Consider the following 21,213-nt stretch of genomic DNA (forward strand, 5'->3'; position numbering starts at 1 on the left):
AGCTCTCATATAAGTGAGAAATTCTTGTCCTATGCCCACTTTCTAATGGGGTTATTTGTTTTCTTCTTGTTAAGTTGTTTGAATTCCTTATAGATTCTGGGTATTAGCCCTTTGTCAGATGCACAGTTTGTGAATATTGTCTCCCATTCTGTAGATTGTCTGTTTACTCTGTTATTAGTTTCTTTCACTGTGTGGAAGCTTTTTAGTTTAGTTAGGTCCCATATCAATTTTCATTTTTGTTGCATTGCTTTTGAGGACTTAATCATAAATTCTTTGCCTAGAACATGTCTAGAAGAGTATTTCCTAGGTTTTCTTCCAGGATTTTAATAGTTTAAGGTCTTAACATTTAAGTCTTTAATGCATCTTGAGTTAATTTTTGTATATGGTGAGAGGTAGGGGCCCAGTTTCATTCTTCTGCATATGGTTAGCCAGTTTCCCCAGCACCATTTATTGAATAAGATTTCCTTTCCCCATTGTTTATTTTTGCCAGCCTTGTTCAAGGTCAGTTGGTTGTAGGTATGTGGCTTTATTTCAGTGGTCTCCATGCTGTTCCATTGGTCTATGTGTCTATTTTTGTACCAATACCATGCTGTTTTGGTTACTGTAGCCTTGTAGTGTAGTTTGAAATTGGGTAATGTGGTACTTCTTGTTATATTCTTTTTTGCTTAAGATTGCTTTGGCTATTTGTGCTCTTTTTGCTTCTATATCAATTTTAGACTAGTTTTGTAAAGTTGTGTGAAAAATGACCTTGGTAATTTGATAGGAATAGCATTGAATCTATAGATTGCTTTGGGCAATGTGGACGTATTAACTATATCAATTCTTCCAATCCATGAGCATGGCATGCTTTTTCATTTGTTTGTGTCATCTATGATTTCTTGTAGCAGTGTTTTGTAGTTCTTTTTGTAGAGGTCTTTCACCTCACTGGTTAGATGTTTTCTTAGGTATTTTATTTCTTTTGTGTGGCTGTTGTAAATGGAATTGCATCTTTGATTTGATTCTCAGCTTGAATATTATTGGCGTATAGAAATGCTACTGATTTTTCTATGTTGATTTTGTTTTCTGAGATTTGCTTAAATTGTTTATCAGGTCTAGGAGTCTTTTGGCAGAATCTTTAGAGTTCTCTGGACATATAATCATATTGTTAGTGAAGGGAGGTAATTTCCTCTTTTCCAATTTGGGTTCCTTTTATCTCTTTCTCATGTCTAATTGCTCTGCCTAGGACTTTTAATACTATGTTGAATAGGAATAGTGAGAGTAGACATCCTTGTCTTGTTCTAGTTCTTAGGCAGAATGCACCTAACTTATGCTTATTCAGTATGATGTCAACTGTGGGTTTGTCATAGATGGCGCTTATTATTTTGAGGTATGTTTCTTTGATGTCTAGTTTATTGAGAGCTTTTATCATGAAGAAATGTTGAATTTTTACTGAATGCTTTCTGCATTGATTGAGATGATCATATAGTTTTTGTTTTTAATTCTGTTTATGTAGTGAATCACATGTATTTATTTGCATATGTTGAACCATCCCTGCATTCTAGGAATAAAGCCCACTTATTTGGGAAATCAACTTTTTGATATGCTGCCATATTTGGTTTTCTAGTATTTTGTTGAAGAGTTTTACGTCTATGCTCATCATGGATATTGGTCTGTAGTTTTCTTTTTTTTGTTGTGCCTTTGCCAAATTTTGATGTCATGAGGATACTGGTTTCATACAATGAGTTAGGGAAGAGCCCCTCCTTGATTTTTTGCAATAGTTCCTTTAGGATTGATACCAGCTCTTCTTTGTAGATCTAGTAGAATTTGACTATGAATCCATCTGATACGGGGTTTGTTGTTGTTGTTGCTATTATTGTTGGTAGGTCTTTTATTACTGATTCAATTTCATTACTTGTTATTGGTCTGTTCGGAAATTCTATTTCTTCTTGACTCAGTCTTGGGAGGTTGTGTGTTTCCAGGAATGTATTGATTTCCTCTAGATTTTCTAGTTTGTATGCATAGAAAGGTTCATATTTCTGAGGATCTCTTGTATTTCTGTGGAATCAGTAGTAATGTCACCTTTGCCATTTCTGATTGTGTTTATTTTGATCTTTTCTCGTTTTCTTTGTTAATCTAGCTAATGGTCTATCAATCTTGTTTATCCTTTCAAAAAAGCAAGTTTTCATTTCACTGATCCTTTGTATGGCTTTCTGGGTCTCAATTCATTTAGTTCTGCCCTTATTTTAGTTACTTCTTTTCTTCTGCTAGCTTTGAGCTTAGTTGTTCTTGTTTTTCTAATTACTTTAGGTGGAGGTTGGGTTGTTAATTTGAGATCTTTCTATTAATATCTTCTTTATATATATATATTTTTATTATACTTTAAGTCCTAGGGTACATGTGCACAAAGTGCAGGTTTGTTACATATGTATACATGTGCCATGTTGGTGTGCTGCATCCATTAACTCGTCATTTACATTAGGTATATCTCCTAATGCTATCTCTCCCCTCTCCTCCCACCCCACTTGATATAGACATTTAGCGCTATAAAATTCCCTCTTGGGAGGATAGAGGAGCGAGGCTGGCGGGCGCACAGGTGAGCGGGCCGGAAGCCGGAGCAGCCGAGGAGTCTGCAGCAGCTGCGCGGCGGACCCTGGGCGAGGATGTCAACGCTCCTGGAAACTTGGGCGCGAGCTCGCGCCTCTGCGCCAGGAGCGATGACAATGCTCGCACCCTGGTAGCGCCTTGGGTGCGGTTTTACTCCAACAGCTGCTGCCTGTGCTTCCATGTCCGCACCGGCACGATCCTGCTAGGTGTCTGGTACCTGATCATCAATGCCGTGGTACTCTTGATTTTGTTGAGTGCCCTAGCTGATCCGGATCAGTATCACTTTTCAAGTTCTGAACTGGGAGGTGATTTTGAGTTCATGGATGATGCCAATACGTGCATTGCCATTGCGATTTCTATTCTCATGATACTGATATGTGCTACGGCTAATTGCGAAGCATACAAGCTACACGCATTCTGGATCATCCCATTCTTCTGTTACCACAACTTTTTTTTTTTTGAGATGGAGTCTCGCTCTGTCGCCCAGGCTGGAGTGCAGTGGCGCGATCTCGGTTCACTGCAAGCTCCACTTCCCGGGTTCACGCCATTCTCCTGCCTCAGCCTCTCCGAGTAACTGGGACTACAGGCGCCAGCCACCATGCCTGGCTAATTTTTTGTATTTTTAGCAGAGACAGGGTTTCACGGTGGTCTCGATCTCCTGACCTCGTGATCCGCCCGCCTCGGCCTCCCAAAGTTCTGGGATTAGGAGCGTGAGCCACTGCACCCGGCCCTGTTACCAGATCTTTGATTTTGCTCTGAACACCTTGGTTGCAATCACTGTGCTCGTTTATCCAAACTCCATTCAGGAATGCATAGGACAACTGCCTCCTAATTTTCCCTACAGAGATGATGTCATGTCAGTGAATCCTACCTGTTTGGTCCTTATTATTCTTCTGTTTATTAGCACTATCTTAACTTTTAAGGGTTACTTGATTAGCTGTGTTTGGAATTGCTACCGATAGATCAATGGCAGGAACACCTCCGATGTCCTGGTTTATGTTACCAGCAATGACACTACGGTGCTCCTACCCTGGTATGATGATACCACTGTGAATGGTGCTGCCAAGGAGCCGCCGCCACACTAAGTGTCTGCCTAAGCCTTTGAGTGGGCGGAGCTGGGGGCAGCAGCTTGACTTTTCAGATATCTGAGCAATAGTTCTGTTATTTCACTTTTCAGGTGAGCTCTCTGCGCTTGTTTGTTGCTGAAATGCTACTTTTTAAAATTTAGATGTTAGGTTGAAACCTGTAGTTTTCCTCAACATATGCTTTGCTAGAACACCATGATAGATTGGCTATAGAATACTTTCTGTAGGATTAGGGGTGTAACAGGCTTTACTAACCCTCCCTAGGAATGGAAACTTCCCCCAAATCTAAATGGACCTAGAGTCAGAGAAGTCTGCTTTCGTACCTGTGGGACCCCAAAGTTGGGCAGTTAGTCACATGTTTCTGTCTGTTGCCTCTCTTTTGAAAGTGTAAAATAAAACCAAAAATAGACAACTTTTCTTAAACCTTTCCAATGTAGAGAACAAAATCTTATGAAAACAGGAATGCCAATTCTGTAATCATTTTTCTAATTAAGTAAATAGAAGTCCTTATGTATGTGTTTCAAGAATTTCCCCAATAACATCCTTTATGACTTAAGTTCAATGACAGTTTGCGTTTGGTGGTAAAGGATTTTCTCCATGGCCTGACTTAAAACCATTGGAAAGCACCAGGCAGTGGGAGCAGTCACCACCTGATGTCTGTTCTCCTGCATCTCGTGTCCAGGGTCATGGGGCGGCCTGCCTCACCTATGTTAGAGGGTGAAACAGATGTGTTTGGCGTTGCATGGGATCTGGTGCTCCTCTTCTGGATTCACATCCCCACCCAGGGCCTGCTTTTACTGAGTGTTCTGCCCTAGCCTGGTTCAAGGAAGTCATGCAACTGACTTTATCAAGTGGAATTGGGATATATTTGTTATATATTTGCCTAAAAACATGGAAAGGGTTTTCCACCTTCTTACCCTGCAAGGTACATTCCACTGCTTTGAACTTCCAAGTATGCCTAGTCACCTTTTAAAATGTAAAAGTTTTCAGAAAAATTAGGATTGCTTTCCTTTTATGTGCTTATTATCTTGACTACCTAAATTGCAAGGGATTTTTATATACTCATATGTTCAAAAGTCAGCAACTCTCCTGTTGGTTCATTACTGAATGTGCTGTGAATGAAGTCTTTTGCAATTAAAATGAGATTCACCCACATCCAAGATGAAAAAAAAAATTCCCTCTTAACACTACTTTTGCTATATTCCAGATGTTTTGATATGTTGTGTTGTGTCTCTATTTTTGTATGTTTTAAAGAATTTTTTGACTTCTGCCTTAATTTTGTTGTTTAACCAAAAGTCAGGAACAAGTTGTTTAGTTTCCATCCATTTGTGTGGTTTTGAGAATTCCTCTTGGTATTAATTTCTATTTTTATTCCACTGTGGTCCAAGATTCTTGGTATGATTTTGATTTTTTTGAATTTATTGAGATTTACCTTATGACTGAGCATGTGGTTGATCTTAGAGTATGTTCCGTGTGCCAATGAAAATAATATATATTCTCTGGTTGTTGGGTGAATTGTTCTATAGATGTCTATTAAGTCTAATTTGTCAAGTGTCAAATTTAAGTCCATAATTTCTTTGTTAGTTTTCTGCCTTGATGATTTGTCTACTGATGTCAGTGGGGTGTTGTCCCCTGCTATTATTGTGTGGCTGCCAAAATCTTTTCTTAGATCTAGAAGTACTTATTTTATAAATCTGGGTGCTCCAATGTTGGGTGTGTATTTAAATTTTCTTGTTAAATCGAACCCTTTATCACTATGTAATGCCCTTCTTTATCCTTTTTTACTGTTGTTGGCTCACAGTCTATCGGATCTGATTCAAGAATAGCAACCTCTGCTCTTTTTTGTTTTCTGTTTGCATGATAGATCTTTCTCCATCCCTTTACTTTGAACCTACAGGTGTCATTACATGTGAGACAGGTGTCTTGAAGACAGCAGAAGGATGGGTCTTGTTTTTAAATCGAATTTGCCACTGTATGTATTTTAAGTGCAGTGTTTAGGCCATTCACATTGGAGGTTAATATTTGTACGTGAGGCTGTGTTCCTGCTTTTTTGATTTCTTTTTTTTTTTTTGAGACGGAGTCTCGCTCTGCCGCCCAGGCTGGAGTGCAGTGGTGCGATCTTGGTTCACTGCAAGCTCAGCCTTGTGGGTTCATGCCATTCTCCTGCCTCAGCCTCCTGAGTAGCTGGGACTACAGGTGCCTGCCACCATGCCTGGCTAATTTTTTGTATTTTTAGTAGAGATGGGGTTTCACCATCTTAGCCAGGATGGTCTCGATCTCCTGACCTTGTGATCTGCCTTTAGCAACCTCTTGCCTGGATGGCTGGGATCCTGGGCTAGTCCCTTCTCCAGGCAGATGTGAAAAAAAAAAAAATCTCAGGATCCCAAACTTACTAAGCCAGAGGGAAAAGTCAAGCTGGGAAATGGGTAATACAAACCCACTCCACCCCCCCCCCAACCCCCGCTGAGGTTGGTTTCTAAATAAGATAGCTACAAAGATAAAAAGCCATATACCAACATCACAATTTGCCCACAAGGAAATTCCTTGTGAGCCTCAAGATCTTTACCCTAAAACAGTTCTATTGAATTTCACCCTGGCAGTGTAATTGATAGCTTATCTTCACAGGTGTGGGACAAAGGGCAGAACATAAAGTCATCCCTCTGCTCACCCAACACAAATCCATATCTGATTGCTTCCTCTGCCCTATTTTTGTTATCTTATGTAAAAATGCAGATTCACTGAGCCAGGTGAAGGCATAAGTGACTGTTTCCTCTACTCCCTCCCACATGAAAATTGTGTATTCAGTGAAAGATTGATCAAAGACTCAAAAGGATGCAATCACTTGTCTCTTATCTACTAATGCATTTAAAAAATATTTCTTCCTCTTCCCCCAATATCCACTGTTTCTCCTTCAAATATTGAAGCCCTCAAAATCATCTTTGGAGAAAGGCGTATACCTACCTCCTGGGCATGCATCCTTAACTTTGGCCAAATAAACTTCCTAAAATGATTGAGACTCGCCTTGGTCATTTTCGTTGATTTACACAAGCCTGATCATCCTGCTGTGGTGGTGTCCTCCTGGGCCTAGTGAAACAAATACTGTCAGTGGCTTAACAATGTTGCACTGAGATTGTGTCAGTCAAGGTGACACATGGATCTGAGAGACAAACTTTTGCCTCCAGGTCCAGGGAGGTCGGTGGGCACATGAAATGAACTAGCTTTGCTAAGGGGGATATCTGTGTTGTCGGGTAGGTGGCAGCACAGGTTCTGGCATGGCCTTGGTTGCTCAGCAATCTTATTGACCTCTAGGCATAAACCAAGGGCAGAGTGCTTTTGGATGTCCCTCAGCTTTGGTGCGACATGGGGAATGTACAGATGAGACTTAATCCATTTTGGGCAGGTTTCTGAGTCTTGAAGGACCACCTCTCCATGAATCCTGGGCATCTGTTGTCCCTTGCTGCCTCTCTGTAATAAAGTTGCTTTACTAAAACTCTCATGAATGTTCTGTCTTACTGAACTCATGAACATGGTAAAGTAACCTAGGCATGGTGAACTTGCTTCACACACAATGATTACCTTACTCCAGCTTTCTAGGTCTTTGTAACAGCCAAGTTAGAAAGTTGGGAAAGCAAAGGGGAGGCATAGTAGTATTGCTCTCTCCTTTTTTGAAAACCTTGGAATCTATTTTGAAAACTGATCCTCTGCTCCAGTGATGAACTTTGCATCCAAGAATGACTTAGGAGGAGGTCTCCCTTCTTGTCTCCTTAGCTGCATAAAGATCTTTAAGTTGATATTCCATTTGCCAAAACTGAGGAGCTGGTAACCTCATCTGTTAAAACAAGACACTCAGGCTGTAAAGTTTGTTCTCCTGTCTTTTATTAGGGAGCAGTGGAGTAGAGCTAAACCTGAAGGCTGGGCCCTGGCTCAGGGCTAAAAAATGTGCAGGGCACCCCTGTGTGGGTGGGTGGGGTGGGGGTGATTTTGTTTCAGGCTGAGCAGGAGGGTAAAATTCAGGCTGGGTACAATCTGGGCTGCTCCTGTGGCAGCCTAAGCCACAGGTTTGAAGCTTCTATTGAGCAACAGAGTACTTTACATAAATTGCCTCAAGATGAATCAGAGATTTCTTCACCCAAGGGCTAAGATGAAGCCTCAACTGATTATAAAACCTTCCTTGGCTCAGTGCCCTTCACCACTGCTGGCTTTTTGCTGTAGCTCCACATTCCTGTGCATTGAGGGGTAAGTGCCTTTTCCTTGGATCGGTTCTTAGGTGGTCCACAGGGTAGTGACTGCAGGTGGCCACTTTGAAATCACAAGGTGTTGGAAACCGCAACCCTCTACTCGCCCGAGCACCTCTGGGGTGATATTGCATTTTGGGCCCAAGTAGATCAGCTCTTGTTGCGCTATGTAGACTCAGCCCCGTGATGTAAGAATGGCTAAGCAGGCCAGGCGTGGTGGCTCACGCCTGTAATCCCAACACTTTGGGAGGCCGAGGCGGGCGGATTATGAGGTCAGGAGATCAAGACCATCCTGGCTAACATGGTGAAACCCCGTCTCTACTAAAAAAATACAAAAAATTAGCCAGGCATGGTGGCGGGCGCCTGTAGTCCCAGCTACTTGGAGGGCTGGGGCAGGAGAATGGCGTGAACCTGGGAGGTGGAGCTTGCAGTGAGCCGAGATAGCGCCACTGCACTCCAGCCTGGGAGGCAGAGCGAGACTCCGTCTCAAAACAAAACAAAACAAAACAAACCCAAAAACCAACAACAACAAAAAAAGAATGGCTAAGCAGGGGTGGGCTATGGACCATTTGTAGGGGACATGTGGCCATAGTGCCATCACCTGAGGAAAGCAAACAGCCTGGTCAATCACAGAACCCTTCCCAAGGGACCTTGAGTAAGCAATACCCTCCAAGTTATGCACCCCAGTGGATGAGGTGGTATGGAACATGGGCAACTGAGGCTGATTCTTTTAGACGTTAGACAGTATTACATGTTTTCTCCTCCCCATCCTATCCACAAATGAGAAGTTCACCATGGATCAAACAGAGCAGAGAGACCATAAAATAGATATGGAGGATGTTATGCTTTCTTTAGGCCCTTGATTCAGAAAGAGAGGGGAGAGTGGAGGTTGAGGGGTGGGGGAGAAACTGCCACTAGACCTCCCTTGTTTCCTTGAAGGTTAACATTAGGCTGGGAAGATGACACAACTTGAAGAGTATCTGGAGGGAATTGTCAATATCTTTCACCAATACTCAGTTCGGAAGGGGCATTTTGACACCCTCTCTAAGGGTGAGCTGAAGCAGCTGCTGACAAAGGAGCTTGCAAACACCATCAAGGTATGTGACGCCCCTCTCACTGCAAACTTGCCCATGATCCTGCACTGAGGGGAGTGGCAAGGCCTGGTGGAGGATGGTGGGACAAGGACTGGGGTGGGTTTGGCCCGAGTTTGAGCTCCCAAAAGATGTTCTCCCCACTGCTGTGGGAGAGGGCCTTTGCTTCCCTCTCTCAATAACTCACTTAAGGCTCTAGTCAGTTCCTCTCTCTGAGTCTGTTTCCTCATATGTAAAACGGAGAGAGGCAGGGCACAGGAGGGGTTGAATGAGTGAGCAGAAGAGTACCTTCCAGGTCAAGCCTTGTTAATTCCAGGGTGGTTCATAACCATTGTGTCCTCTGTTTTGTTACATTGGATTCTCCAGCACAGTGTTGGCTAATGAGTTAATGTGCCTGGGCCTCCATAACCCGAGCTCTGAGGGATAAGAGGCCTATGAAAGGGTCTTGTGTGGAGGTTCTGAACTCAGGTCTCTGTTATCCTTTTTTCCTAGAATACCAAAGATAACGCTGTCATTAATGAAATATTCCAAGGCCTGGATGCTAATCAAGATGAACAGGTCGACTTTCAGGAATTCATATCCCTGGCAGCCATTGCGCTGAAGGCTGCCCATGACCACACCCATAAATAGTAGGTAGCTCTCTGAAGGCCTTTACCCAGCAACGTCCTCAACAAGGGTCCTTTCTTTCCCTCACCAAAACCCAGCCTTGCCTGTGGGGAGTAAGAGTTAATAAACACACTCATGAAATGTTCTGAATAGTGTCTGTGAACTTTTTTCTTTCCATGCCTGTGGTTTCCAAACTTGATCACACCTTACCCCTGCTCTTCTGGCAGTCTAATTTAGATCCCTTAGAACTTCTGCCCCATTCGTTCATTTGATCACCAATTATTTGTTTATTGAATTATTTATTGAATGTCCACCATTCATTCATTCATTCACTCACTGAACAAATGTTCACTGAGCATCAGAGACCAAAGACACAAAGTCCTTGTCCTCTTAGAGCTTGCATATTATTGGGGAGAGGATAGAAAATAAATAAATAGACAAGCAAATAAAAATATATTGTATGGCTGGCCATCGTGGCATATGCCTGTAGTTCCAGTACTCAGGAGGCTGGGTTGAGAGGATTGTTGAGTCCAAGAGTTTGAGGCTGTAGTGTGCTATGATTGTGCTTGTGAATAGCTATTGCATTCCAGCCTGGGCAACATAGCAAGATCCTGTCTTTAAACATATATATATATATATATATATATATATATATATATATATATACACACACACACACACACACACACACATACATATATATGTATATATATGATATAATATGATATGATATGACATGATGTGATCATATTGATACAATAGTAGTTAATGATAAGTTATATGAAGAAAACTAAAGTAGAGAAGTAGAGTTGGGGTGGAAAGGGAAGGAAGGTGATGTTGGTTTAGATGGGGTGGTCAAGGCATACATTCGAGCAGAAATCTGAAAGAAATGAAGAAGAGTGACTTGCAGCTATCTAGGGGCCAAGAGTTCCTGGCAGTGAATAGCCAAGGCTCTTGGTGGGCACATACGTGACCTGCTCAAAGAGTAGCACAGAAGCCAGTATACCTGGAGTACAGTGACTGAAATGGGGAGTGGTGGGGAATATGGGCCTATAGGTATCAGGAAGCAGATAACAGCAGCTTGTGGACCATGGGCAGGACTTTGGACTTTATTCTAAATGTGCTAAGGAGACACTTGGGGGGTTTTGACCAGGGGAGCGAAATGATTCCATTTATGCTTTGAAGGATTACTTTGGCTGCTTTTGTGGAGAACAGATTGTAGAGCACAGGCAAGCATGGAAGCTAAGAGATCAGCTAAGAAGAGAGTCCCCAGGGCAACCCTGTCCAAGAGAAATATAATATGTGTAACTTAAACTTTGCTAGAAACCATGTTTAAAAAAGTAAAAATAAAGGGGAATTAATTTTAACAACACATTTTGTTAACCTAATAGATCCAAAATATTATCACTTCAGCTATATAAAATTATTGTTGAGATAGTTTACATTCTTTTCTTTCATTTAAGACTTTGAAATCCAAAGATTCACATATGACCATGTTTCAAGTGCTCAGTAGTCATGTATAGATCGTGGCAACCATATTGGACCCTGAAGCCCTAGATCGTTTCAGAGATGGAATGAGGCTGGACTAGGGTGGTGGTAATGGTGGTGACAAGGGGTGGTCAGATTATCAATACATTTTGAAGGTGGAAATTGAAAAATCAAGGATTACTCCAAAGGTTTTCCCCTAAGACACTGGGCTGGATGCTAGGGATACAGAGATGAAAGAACAAGTCCTTGGCTTAGATGTTCATCTCTGGTTGGGGAAGGCCTGAATCAGGAGGAATCCCTATGCCATGTCATATATGTTTTGGCAGAAGTAAGTATAGGATGTTGTGGGAGAATAGAGAGTGACCTAGCTTTGGGGGTGGGCTGGGCACAGTTAGGCTACCTGAAAGAGTGGACACATGGTTATAAAATTTGGGGCAGAACTTTGAAAAGGGGAAAATGATATAGATATCCCATGTCTGTGGGCATGGGATAGTAAGAAACACTCTCTTCGGTTTACTTAAAGAAGAAAAGGGACGGAAAGGAGTTGGGAAGAACAAGGAGCAAGGGACCAGGGAGAAGAGTATCATGCCCTGTCCAACATAGGGTCAGGGGAGACTTCCCTGACTAGACTCTCCACAGTAGTCCAGGCCAGGTTCTTTGTTTAACACTCCCGTAGGACCATGCTGCTCTTCTTTGGTGCTCTTGTCTTCTTTTGTGATTCTGGATCCATGGCCATGATTATTTGTTTAATATTCATCTTCTCTGATGGACTAGGTTGTTAAAGAGCAGGTGCTGAATCACTGTGAATCACTAGCACAAGCACAGTGCCTGGAAAGAGGTGGTTGTTTGCTATGGATTGAATATTTGTGCTCCTGTTGAGATTCACATTGAAACTTAATCCCCAATGCGAGTATTAAGAGGTCGGGGTTTAGGAGGTGATTAGGCCATGATGCCTCCACCCTTTCAAATGGGTTGGTGCATTATGAAAGGGCTTGAGGAGGCAAGTTTTCCCCTTTTAAACCTTCCACCATGTGAGGACACAGTGCTCCTCCCCTCTGGAGGAAGCAGCAACAAGGGGCTGTTTTGGAACCAGACAGCAGCCCTCACCAGGCACTTGAGCCTGCCAGCACCTTGATCTTGGACTTCCCAGCCTCCAGAACTGTGGGAAATAAATTTGTGTTATTTATAAATTATCTATTCTATGATATTTTGTTATAGTGGCATGAAGACACTAAGACAATGTTTGATAAACATTTCTTAAATGAATAAATGTGTGGAAATCGATAAGTCTGTTGACTTGACTCTCTATAACTGGCCCCAGGGAAAATATGAAGAAGCATGGCCTCAGGGACAGCTGTTGGGCCCTGGTGAGAAGTGCAATTCAATCTGATCAGCGGAAGTCACTGGAAACCTCCCTGTCCTCCAACCCCTGACTCCTCCAACCAACCACTAAAGTCAGGTCTGGCACTGATGGGGAGCATGAAATCAGAAAACAGCCCCAGTCCCTGTTTAGTGGGACCATCAAGATACACACAGAAGAGGCAGCAGGGGCACAGCCTTGGGCTCTGGTAGACCCTCCCGTGGCTGCTCCCTCTGTAGTGGGATATTTTAAAAAATAAGAGAGACCGATGGGGTTGAGGAGGATACTTATTAATTATTTAGGTGCACCGGTCCAGTCGGATTAACATCCAAAGGACTGAGCCCTGAACTATGAAATCAGTGGGAGTCACTGGAAAGTCATTTCCACCTTCAAAATGTATTGATAATCTAACCACCCCTTGTCACCACCATTATCACCACCCTAGTCCAGCCCCATTCCATTTCTGAAATGATCTAGGGCTTCAGGGTCCAATATGGTTGCCATGATCTATACATGACTACTGAGGACTTAAAACATGGTCATATGTGTGAGATGTACTAGAACTGTAACACACTGGATTTCAATTAATTGAGACATGCATTACATCATTTCTTACCTTTCAAGGAAAAACATGTTTTATGACTTGAGTTTATTTGTCTAGTGACCTTGCAGCTGTGTAGCTAGAGAAAGAGGTCTTCATAATGCCTGGGAAAGGAGGAGAGATAAGGCTCACTAGCTACAGAAAAACAGGCAGTTAATTTTTAAAGGACTCCAGCTCTTTCTCCTTCTCAGGGGGAATTGGGTTTTCTTACATACAACTGAGTTTCTGCTTACACATTCTTTAGTTTCTTTTAATTCCTGTTCCACCTCTGGATCTTCTTGAGCAGCAGGGGCAGGCCAGGTGGCAAAATTAAAGAAGTTTAGAAAGATTAGATACCCTGCTGGAGGTTAGGCAAGACAGATGTAAGGAAAAGTGGGAAGGGGGGCTTTTTACTGCAGGAGAGTGGGTTTGGCTTTTGGCTTATTTACTGTGAAGCCACGCAGAGACAGTGTATGGGAAGCTGGGATTCAGGACAAGTGACAAATGATGAGTCCTGGGCACACAGTCTTGGGGTGAAGGTTTGTTGACCACCCCCACCAGAGGAAACAAATGCAGTTGTGTGGAAAGTGTGCAAGAAAGTAGAAGCCTGTAGATGGGGTTGAGGGGAGAGTCTGCAGATGGGGGTGAAGTGGGATTGGTAGAAGAGGAAGGAATGTATGACCCAGGGAAGGGAGTCCTGGAATGGCCCAAGCCTGGAAGGCTTCCATCACCAAATGTGAATGAGAATGTGAGAGCATTTGGGGAAAGCCTTCCCTCACTGCATGACCTTGGCCAAATAACTTTCCCTCTCTGGGTCTTTGTTTTCTTTATTTTTGAAGAATTCAAAGGAATTTTAAACATCTATTTTGGAAAGTTTTAGACTAGGTGAATACTCAGGTGTCACCCCGTGTTAGTGCTCTGAGAGACTTCAGTTGGATAGAGAGGAACTTTGCCCAGGGTCTAGAAGGAGAACATCACTTAGTGAGAGGGTAGGAAGGAGATGTCCGTTGGTGCTAAAGAGTAGTGGTCGAGAGTGTGAGGCTAGAAGTTATGCTTCTGTGTTCAAATCCTAGCATTGCCACTTACTAACTGTGAGACCTTGAATAAGTTACTTAGAATCTTTAAACCTCAATTTCCCCACCAGTAGCATGGGAATAACCACAGCACCCCTCTCCCAGAGTTGGTGAGGGGATTAGGTCATCTCCTTTTTTTCCTTTTCTCCTTTTTTTTTTTTTTTTTTTTGAGATGGAGTCTTGCTCTGTGGCCCAGGCTGGAGTGCAGTGGTGCGATCTCAGCTCACTGCAAGCCCCGCCTCCCAGATTCACGCCGTTCTCCGGCCTCAGCCTCCTGAGTAGATGAGACTACAGGTGCCCACCACCACGCCAGGCTAATTTTTTTTGTATTTTTAGTAGAGACGGGGTTTCACTGTGTTAGCCAGGATGGTCTCGATCTCCTGACCTCGTGATCTGCCCGCCTTGGCCTCCCAAAGTGCTGGGATTACAAGCGTGAGCCACGCGACCGGCCAGGATTAGGTCATCTCATAGCACATGGAAAGCACTTGGCACAGTATCTGATGCAGAATAAGCACTCAACAAACATTAGCAATAACAGTAAGATAATAATTCAGACAGGAGGTAACGATTGTAGCTGACCCACACTGCCACAGCACAATAGTTATAGATTATTTTAAGGGGTGGCTTGGATAGTTAAAGTTGACAAGTGTAAGATAAGGAACCAAGGGAATTTATGCAATATCTTCCTCTAAAGGCCTTTGAACTAGACTAAGCTGTTCTGCAAACTAGGCCACTCCCTTGATGCACTCACCTTGATTTGGGACCACTTCTGATGTATATAGTAGTATTAGAATCTGTTAAAAAAAAAACCAAACAAAAAAACCAACAACTAACCGATGAGAACATAAGCCCAGCACATTTGCTATTGTGAAAACATTCACCAGCTGTAATTTTGTTTCAAAATAGCCCACTGAACCACAAATTGAACTTAAATCATGGCTAGAAAAATTTTAAGGGCTGTTAACCTTGGTCGAAATCCATCAGTCAGCGGCACCTAAGGACGATGACAAGGGCCCTTTACTTGGAATCAAATGAGCTTGGTTAGACTCCCAGCTCAAGTGCTTGGCTCTGTGAGTTTGGGCGGATGGCTTCCCTTCTCTGAGCCTCAGTTTTTTCATGTATATAGTGTGCTGTTTGCACAAGTGATCTCCAGTCCCTTCATGAATACACAGAGACTAGACCCTGTGACTGTGGCTGGTGTCATGGAACAAGCAAATGAACACAAGTGCTGTTAGATCCACAGAGCTCAGGGATTGGCCCTGTTGTTTCTGGAGGCCCTGTCTCACTGTCACCCTCTGTCCACCCCCAGAGGCCCTATTCTCCAGCCACTCCAGGACAGTCTCTAGTTTCTCCATGGCTTTCAAACTCCTTGGGTTTTGCTCCTGCTGTCCTCTTGTTCTCTTTGTCTGAAGTGCCTTTTCGCCCCTTCATTCACAAACATTTTTTTGTGTCTGCTCTGTTGCAGACACTAGGCTACCTGGGCCCTTCTCTGGCTCTAGAACACCTGCTTATACACCATGGCCCGACTCAACCGTCACATCCTCCTGGGAGCTCACCTGTTCATATCTTCCTCATGAATTTCCATCAAGAGTAGACTTTAGGCCCCTTCCAATTTGGGGCTGACTCCCTCTTCTGCTCTCTGGCTGCTGCTGGAACGATCAGCCTGACAAAGCTGTCTGGGAAAAGGCATTACTGAGTGATAAAGGACACCAATAACACTCTTTTGGGTGCTATATGTGCAATACTTTGCCCTCAGGAGGGTATTTCTAGCAGGCTTCCAGTACACCACAAGCCAAGCCATGCCAGCCTGTGCATCAGGCTCTTGGAGCTCAGGAGAAGGATCTGGGCTCAACAAAATGTCTATCAGAAGCCCCTGATGTGAGAATGGCCAGGTCTCATCATTTTGACTTGGCCAACACAAGAAGCCTTTCATGTTAAGATAAAGCAAACTAAAAATCTGGAGGGCAAGAGCCCTTACTTCCTATGTTTCTCTGATTTCTCTTATTGCCTAACACAGCACTGGGCACACGGAAATACAATTCTTGCCCTTTCAAAACTCAGCTTGGGCATTAGTCCAAGCAAGCTTTCCTTCTCCCTCCTTCCCTCTACCCCTGCCCCCCAGCTCCCCTCTACCCCCCTCCCCCACACCACAGCCAATAAGATGGCAAAAAGTGCCTTCTGTACTCTCAGGGCATCTTGTGCTTATCATCTGCCTTTGCTTGTCTTTTGCCCACAGCATTGTATTGTAGAGAAAATATCTGTTTGGTAATTGTGCCGCCACTGGACTGAGGGCTCTGTGAAGGCAGGGAATCTAGTACACTATTTGACATAAGACCAGGCTCAGCAGCCTCCTAACTGGTCCTCATGCTTCTACTCTGGGGTTCTCCAGGCTACCCTCCACACAGCCGCCAAATATTCTCCTCCAGATACATCATATCACATCACCTGCCTGATTAAACCCCTCCAAGGCTCTCCAATGTGTTTGGGGTGAAATCTTTGTGGAGATGGCTTCTTGTCATCCAGGCCTCATTTCCAGCGTTGCTTCCTTGCCTGGCTGCCGGCCCACAAAGCAGTCCTATTAGCACGTCCCCTTTATTTTCTTTGCGCAACTCATCACCATCTAAAATGATCTGGGCTATCTATTTCTTGACTTGCCTCTTGTCTGACTCTCCCCTAGACGCAGTTTTGTTGACCCGGCACCTATAACAGTGCTCTGCATTTAGTTCTCACTCAACGAGTATTTACAGACTGAACAGCTGATGAATGTTGGCTTCTTTGCATGGAGCTGTTTCCTACCGGAGGGAATGAACACCTGCAGTAGAACGCGAGGGCGATGCTTGAGGCAGTGCTGGGAGAGTGGGAGGGCCTGGCAGCAAATGAGCCACACCACAGCGGGTTTTGGAGGCCCTGCCCCCAGGGTGGGCTCCTCTCCCTGGACCCTGGTGATATTTGAAGGCAGTTGTCATGGCTCCCTTTCTTACCTTTTCCAGACTTGATTCCCCAAGACCTTCAACAATTTTCCCTTGTGATTGTCTCCTTTCGTTATTAGGAGTAGACTCGAAATTGGGACATCCTGTGTTTTGAGGGAGCCATTTCTGGTTAGATATGACCCCTAGTTACTTCACAAAGGTTAGATATGACCCCTAATTGCTTCTCTGAAAGCACCCAGCCACATAGAACTGCATTTTACCACAGAGAACAGGAGGGCAGAAGGCAGTAAGTGAGAAAAAGCTCTGGGAGAGGATGTAGAAAAGGTAGAGAGAGAAAGAGAGGGGGCAAGTCAAGAGGGAAAAGGTTGGGGGAGAGACGGGGGAGAGGAGGGAGGATCAGACTCCAAGTCAAGGCGGGGGCTGCTGAAGGTGCGGGCTGCATGCTGGAACCCTGAAGCCCCTGTCGCCCCTGCTGGTGGCCACCCTCCTCTTCCTCTTCACCTTGGGTCTTGGCAAAAACCCCCTTCCTCACTGTACAGTCTACATGCAGCAATTTTGGGTACGTGGGCAAGAGTGGGAGAACTCATGCAGAAAGGGAAAGCCTAGATGTAGTTGTTTTGAGCCAGCACCAATAGCGGTGCTCTGCATTTAGTTGGGACTCTGCATTCCGTGGGACACTCAGGAAGGAGGCCAGCTGGCTGTCCCTCAGGGGCTCCCTTTCCCTGTCTCCTCTGTCTGGGAGTGGATCTCTGAAGACAGGGGTGGTCTAATCATCCAGGGACTGAGTGTCGTCTTGGGATAGAGAAACTGTTTCAGGTCAGAGCCCCAAGGGGCAATAGCACTTGAGAAACTAGTTGTTTCAGTCCTGCTGTCACTTTGGTAATTGGAGTGTCAAAATCCATGACACGGGGCTTTCTAAAATATTGTTTTAAGCAACTGCTGGAAGAGGGGGCAGTGTATTGGGGTTGGATTATGGAGCTTACTTCAGAGCAGGGCTGCATCAGGGTTGTGTAAGGTTGGCTCACCGGGTTGGTGAAAGCTGAGATCTTCCTTCCTGGAAAGGTCTTGGCAAACAGCATGAAATGATCTTATTTATCATGTTGCAGTCACACCTCACCTAATTGAGGTGAAGCTTGGGGTAGTTTGAGGCTCTAGCTTTACTTTTTCTGAGAAGCACCACTTGGAATCTTAAGTGCTCACCTGTGCTATTGCAACAGACTCCCCACAGGCCATGTGCCTGGGGTCTCACTCCCACCCCAAACCCATCCCATAAAACACAGATAGAGAAACTTCTATGAAATGTAAATGTGATTATATCATTGCCCTCCCTGAAGCCTTCGGGGCTCTGCCCCTGTTCTGCTGAATGCAGTGTGAGCTCCTTGGCCTGGTACCTACCCTGTTCTCCTCTGTCTCTCTTACATGTCCCCGCCACGCCCCCAGTGCTCCTCATTCCCCCTCAAACCCCACGCCTGCCCATTTCCAGGCCTTTGCATACATGGTCTCCTGAAGCACCTTCATGTTTATCCTGGGATGTCTACAGGTACCAGCCTTGATGTCACACTGATACTCATCCCTCCATGGAGATGGCCCCAGTGAAGGGCATCATTCCCACCTCAAAGTCCCACCAAATTACATCCCACTGAAGTCTTTTAGCTGGACCTCCCTGGCCTCTCATTTTCCACATCAGATTAATTTGAGGAGCTGTCTTGTCTCCCTGCAGGCCCGAGAACTCCTTGACAACATGGACAAGCTTTATTTATCATGAAGGCCCCTCAGAGCATTATACTGTGCCTGACACACAGTAAGTCTGCAGTTAATGTCTGTTGACTGAATGAAGGGACATACAAGTGAATGGACAAGTGAATTCATTTCTCCCCCAAGTTCTGGAGCCATCCCACCACCACCCAGGCCCCAGACCACATTGAGAGCACTGTCAAGTGTCTGGGAAGAGTTTAGCAGCTTAGACCACTTCTGATCCTTCCTCATTCCTCCCAGAAAGGCATCTAGCAGTTCAGGTTCCACTGCTAACACCAGACTGGAGGGCAACTCATTGTTGCAGGAATTGTTGGATAGTCATCAGAAGACAGGTTGTCTCTGGTTCTTTAGTCACCATTGTGCTGGGAAAGTCCCCAAAGGTCATGTTTCCCCAAAGGACTCATTAGTCACAGAGTTAGCTACTAATTCTCACTTGGAGTGGGAATCTTAACCTTGACATGGACATGGACATGCTTGCTCTATCTGAGAAAAGAAGCCCACTCTGCTCTACTCAACAGAATGAGTTTTTTTTTTTTTTTTGAAATAAAAGAGGCTAATGGGAATGAAGAGGTTAAGTCACCTTGATGAGTTCTGTTCAATTACGTTTAAAGAAAATTCCACAGGGTGTAAGTGGCTTGTTGTCAGACCTTCACCTGGGGTCTGAAACAATTGCCTACATGCAGACTGAGTTACTAGAGACAAGGCAAATGGAAGAATCCTTGGTACCTGAGGAGGTCTCTGGGTCATCCTGCTACTCAGCTGCTCTGCTCTCTGCCAGCCCCAGGTCTCCAGACAGCTGGAACCCCCGATCCCAGTTCCTGAGAGCCACTCCTACCTCACACCTACATTCAAGCAAAGCACCCATTTCTGCTCTAGAACCATCCTATCTTCACTTTGTGGATGAACAAGAGGATGGTCCCTGCTGGGATCTTGAATGTGGGGGAAAATCAGCCATAGTCCCTGCTTTCAGGGGTTCATAGTCTTGGCAAATGAGTATTTGCAATTCAGTATTTGAAGTGCAATGGTGGAATTATCAGAGTTCTGTGGGCCTGGAGAAGGAAGTCCCTATCTTCTTGAGAAGGGTGGATGGTGAGGAAGCAGTAACACTGGCTCTGAGGCTTGATGGATCCTAAGGGACTTACAAGAGACACCAGGATGGAGCACAGCATTTTTGGTGCAAAGGTGAAGAGGCTGGAGAAAGCCTGGATGTAATTTAGGGAGGGTGTTTTGAAGAGGCGGAGAAATAAACATGTGGATTGGAGGATGATGATAAGGGGTTTGATTTGTTCTCTGTCCTCAAAGGGGAGGAAAAGTAGGACTAATGCTGGGTGGGCATGAGAAGATGGATTTTGGCTCAGTATAATGAGGGACATTCCAAGTGCCACTCCCAAAGGAGGAAACTCTCCTTTCCTGGAGGAATTCAGGCACGGTTGGTTCAGTCACTCGGCAGCGATGTTGGCAAGAATCACTCTAGAGTGTGGGTGGGCAGATTGGATTAAGTCCATAGTTTTCACACTTTTTTCAAGAAAAATCTCTTCCTTCAAATCAAATTGGTCTGATTGAACAGCGGGGTGGAGGGGCCCTCAGATTCCATCAACTTGCTGCTCCTTACCTTCAGAGTTGAGATTCTGTAATGCTAATGCAGAAGCCTTCCATTTGCAGGTTTTGATCTCCTCTTGCCTTTTTTTCCCCACATCATCCCTTGAGAAGAGACCATAGAACAGGTGAGAAATTTAGGCCATTATACAGGCAATATTTGCTGAGAACCTTCTATGTAGCAGCCACTGCTCTAGGTGCTGGGAATAAATCAGAAAAAAAACAGATGGACTTTGCTCTCTTGGAGTTATCAGTCTGGAGGGGTAGGCAGAGTCATAAACATATTTAGGCACATTGTGATAAGTAGTGGTGGGCAGAGGGCCTAGGGGGAGCACTTACCACTCTACTGGAAGCATCTGGTCTAAGGCCCTCCAATCCCCAGGATGCTTCTCTCTCCACAGTACCAAGCTGTGTTCAGAAGGGAGTGAAGACAGTGACTCCTCCCTGAATGTGAGCATGGGAGCAGAAGGGCTGTCAGAAGATGAGCGTCCCTAGCTGTCAGTTCTCCAAGTCAGGCACAAAAGGGACTGATGAGGGCTTCTAGACTCTGCTGCCTAAGCTCTCAGCCTGAGATGGTTCCTGGAAACATCCTCATACCCTCGAGTGGGAGCCCTTAAAACCCTGCACCCAGAGCGGAGCCCCCAGGCCCTTAGAGCAGGAGTCTGCAATAGGCAGGTTGGGGGCACAACCATAGCCAGGCTGTGAGGGGAGGGCTGAAATCCAACACTGGCAGCTCTATATCTTCCTGCTCTGCACTGGGGAAGGGGTTGGGGAGGTGCAGCCAGTGGGGCAGATATGATTCAAGCTACTTTTCGTACTGCACTATTTTGA

At 44.6% G+C, this 21,213-nt stretch overlaps 2 protein-coding genes across 2 annotated transcripts; both read left to right on the forward strand.

Annotated features, from left to right (window-relative positions):
• The first annotated feature begins 1,628 nt into the window (after positions 1–1,628).
• On the forward strand, positions 1,629–3,680 carry LOC116467925 (lysosomal-associated transmembrane protein 4B). Its single transcript, XM_058439725.1, is given in 4 exon segments — positions 1,629–1,647; positions 2,548–2,702; positions 2,705–3,018; positions 3,314–3,680. Coding segments are annotated over 4 exon segments (855 nt in total).
• Positions 3,681–8,862: 5,182 nt separating this feature from the next.
• Positions 8,863–9,641, forward strand: S100A12 (S100 calcium binding protein A12). Its single transcript, XM_032154574.2, has 2 exons — positions 8,863–9,000; positions 9,487–9,641. Exons 1-2 carry the CDS (start codon positions 8,863–8,865, stop codon positions 9,622–9,624), a joined length of 276 nt encoding a protein of 91 aa, XP_032010465.1. The 3' UTR covers positions 9,625–9,641.
• Positions 9,642–21,213: the final 11,572 nt, after the last annotated feature.

This window comes from Hylobates moloch, unplaced genomic scaffold (assembly GCF_009828535.3).
Source record: "Hylobates moloch isolate HMO894 unplaced genomic scaffold, HMol_V3 SCAFFOLD_5, whole genome shotgun sequence".
Lineage (NCBI taxonomy): Eukaryota > Metazoa > Chordata > Mammalia > Primates > Hylobatidae > Hylobates > Hylobates moloch.

Bases quoted from the DNA above. Each gene is read 5' to 3' on its own strand.
- S100A12 (XM_032154574.2), top strand. From the start codon at position 8,863: ATGACACAACTTGAAGAGTATCTGGAGGGAATTGTCAATATCTTTCAC. The intron at 9,001-9,486 runs GTATGTGACGCC...CTTTTTTCCTAG, and splicing joins AGCTTGCAAACACCATCAAG to AATACCAAAGATAACGCTGT.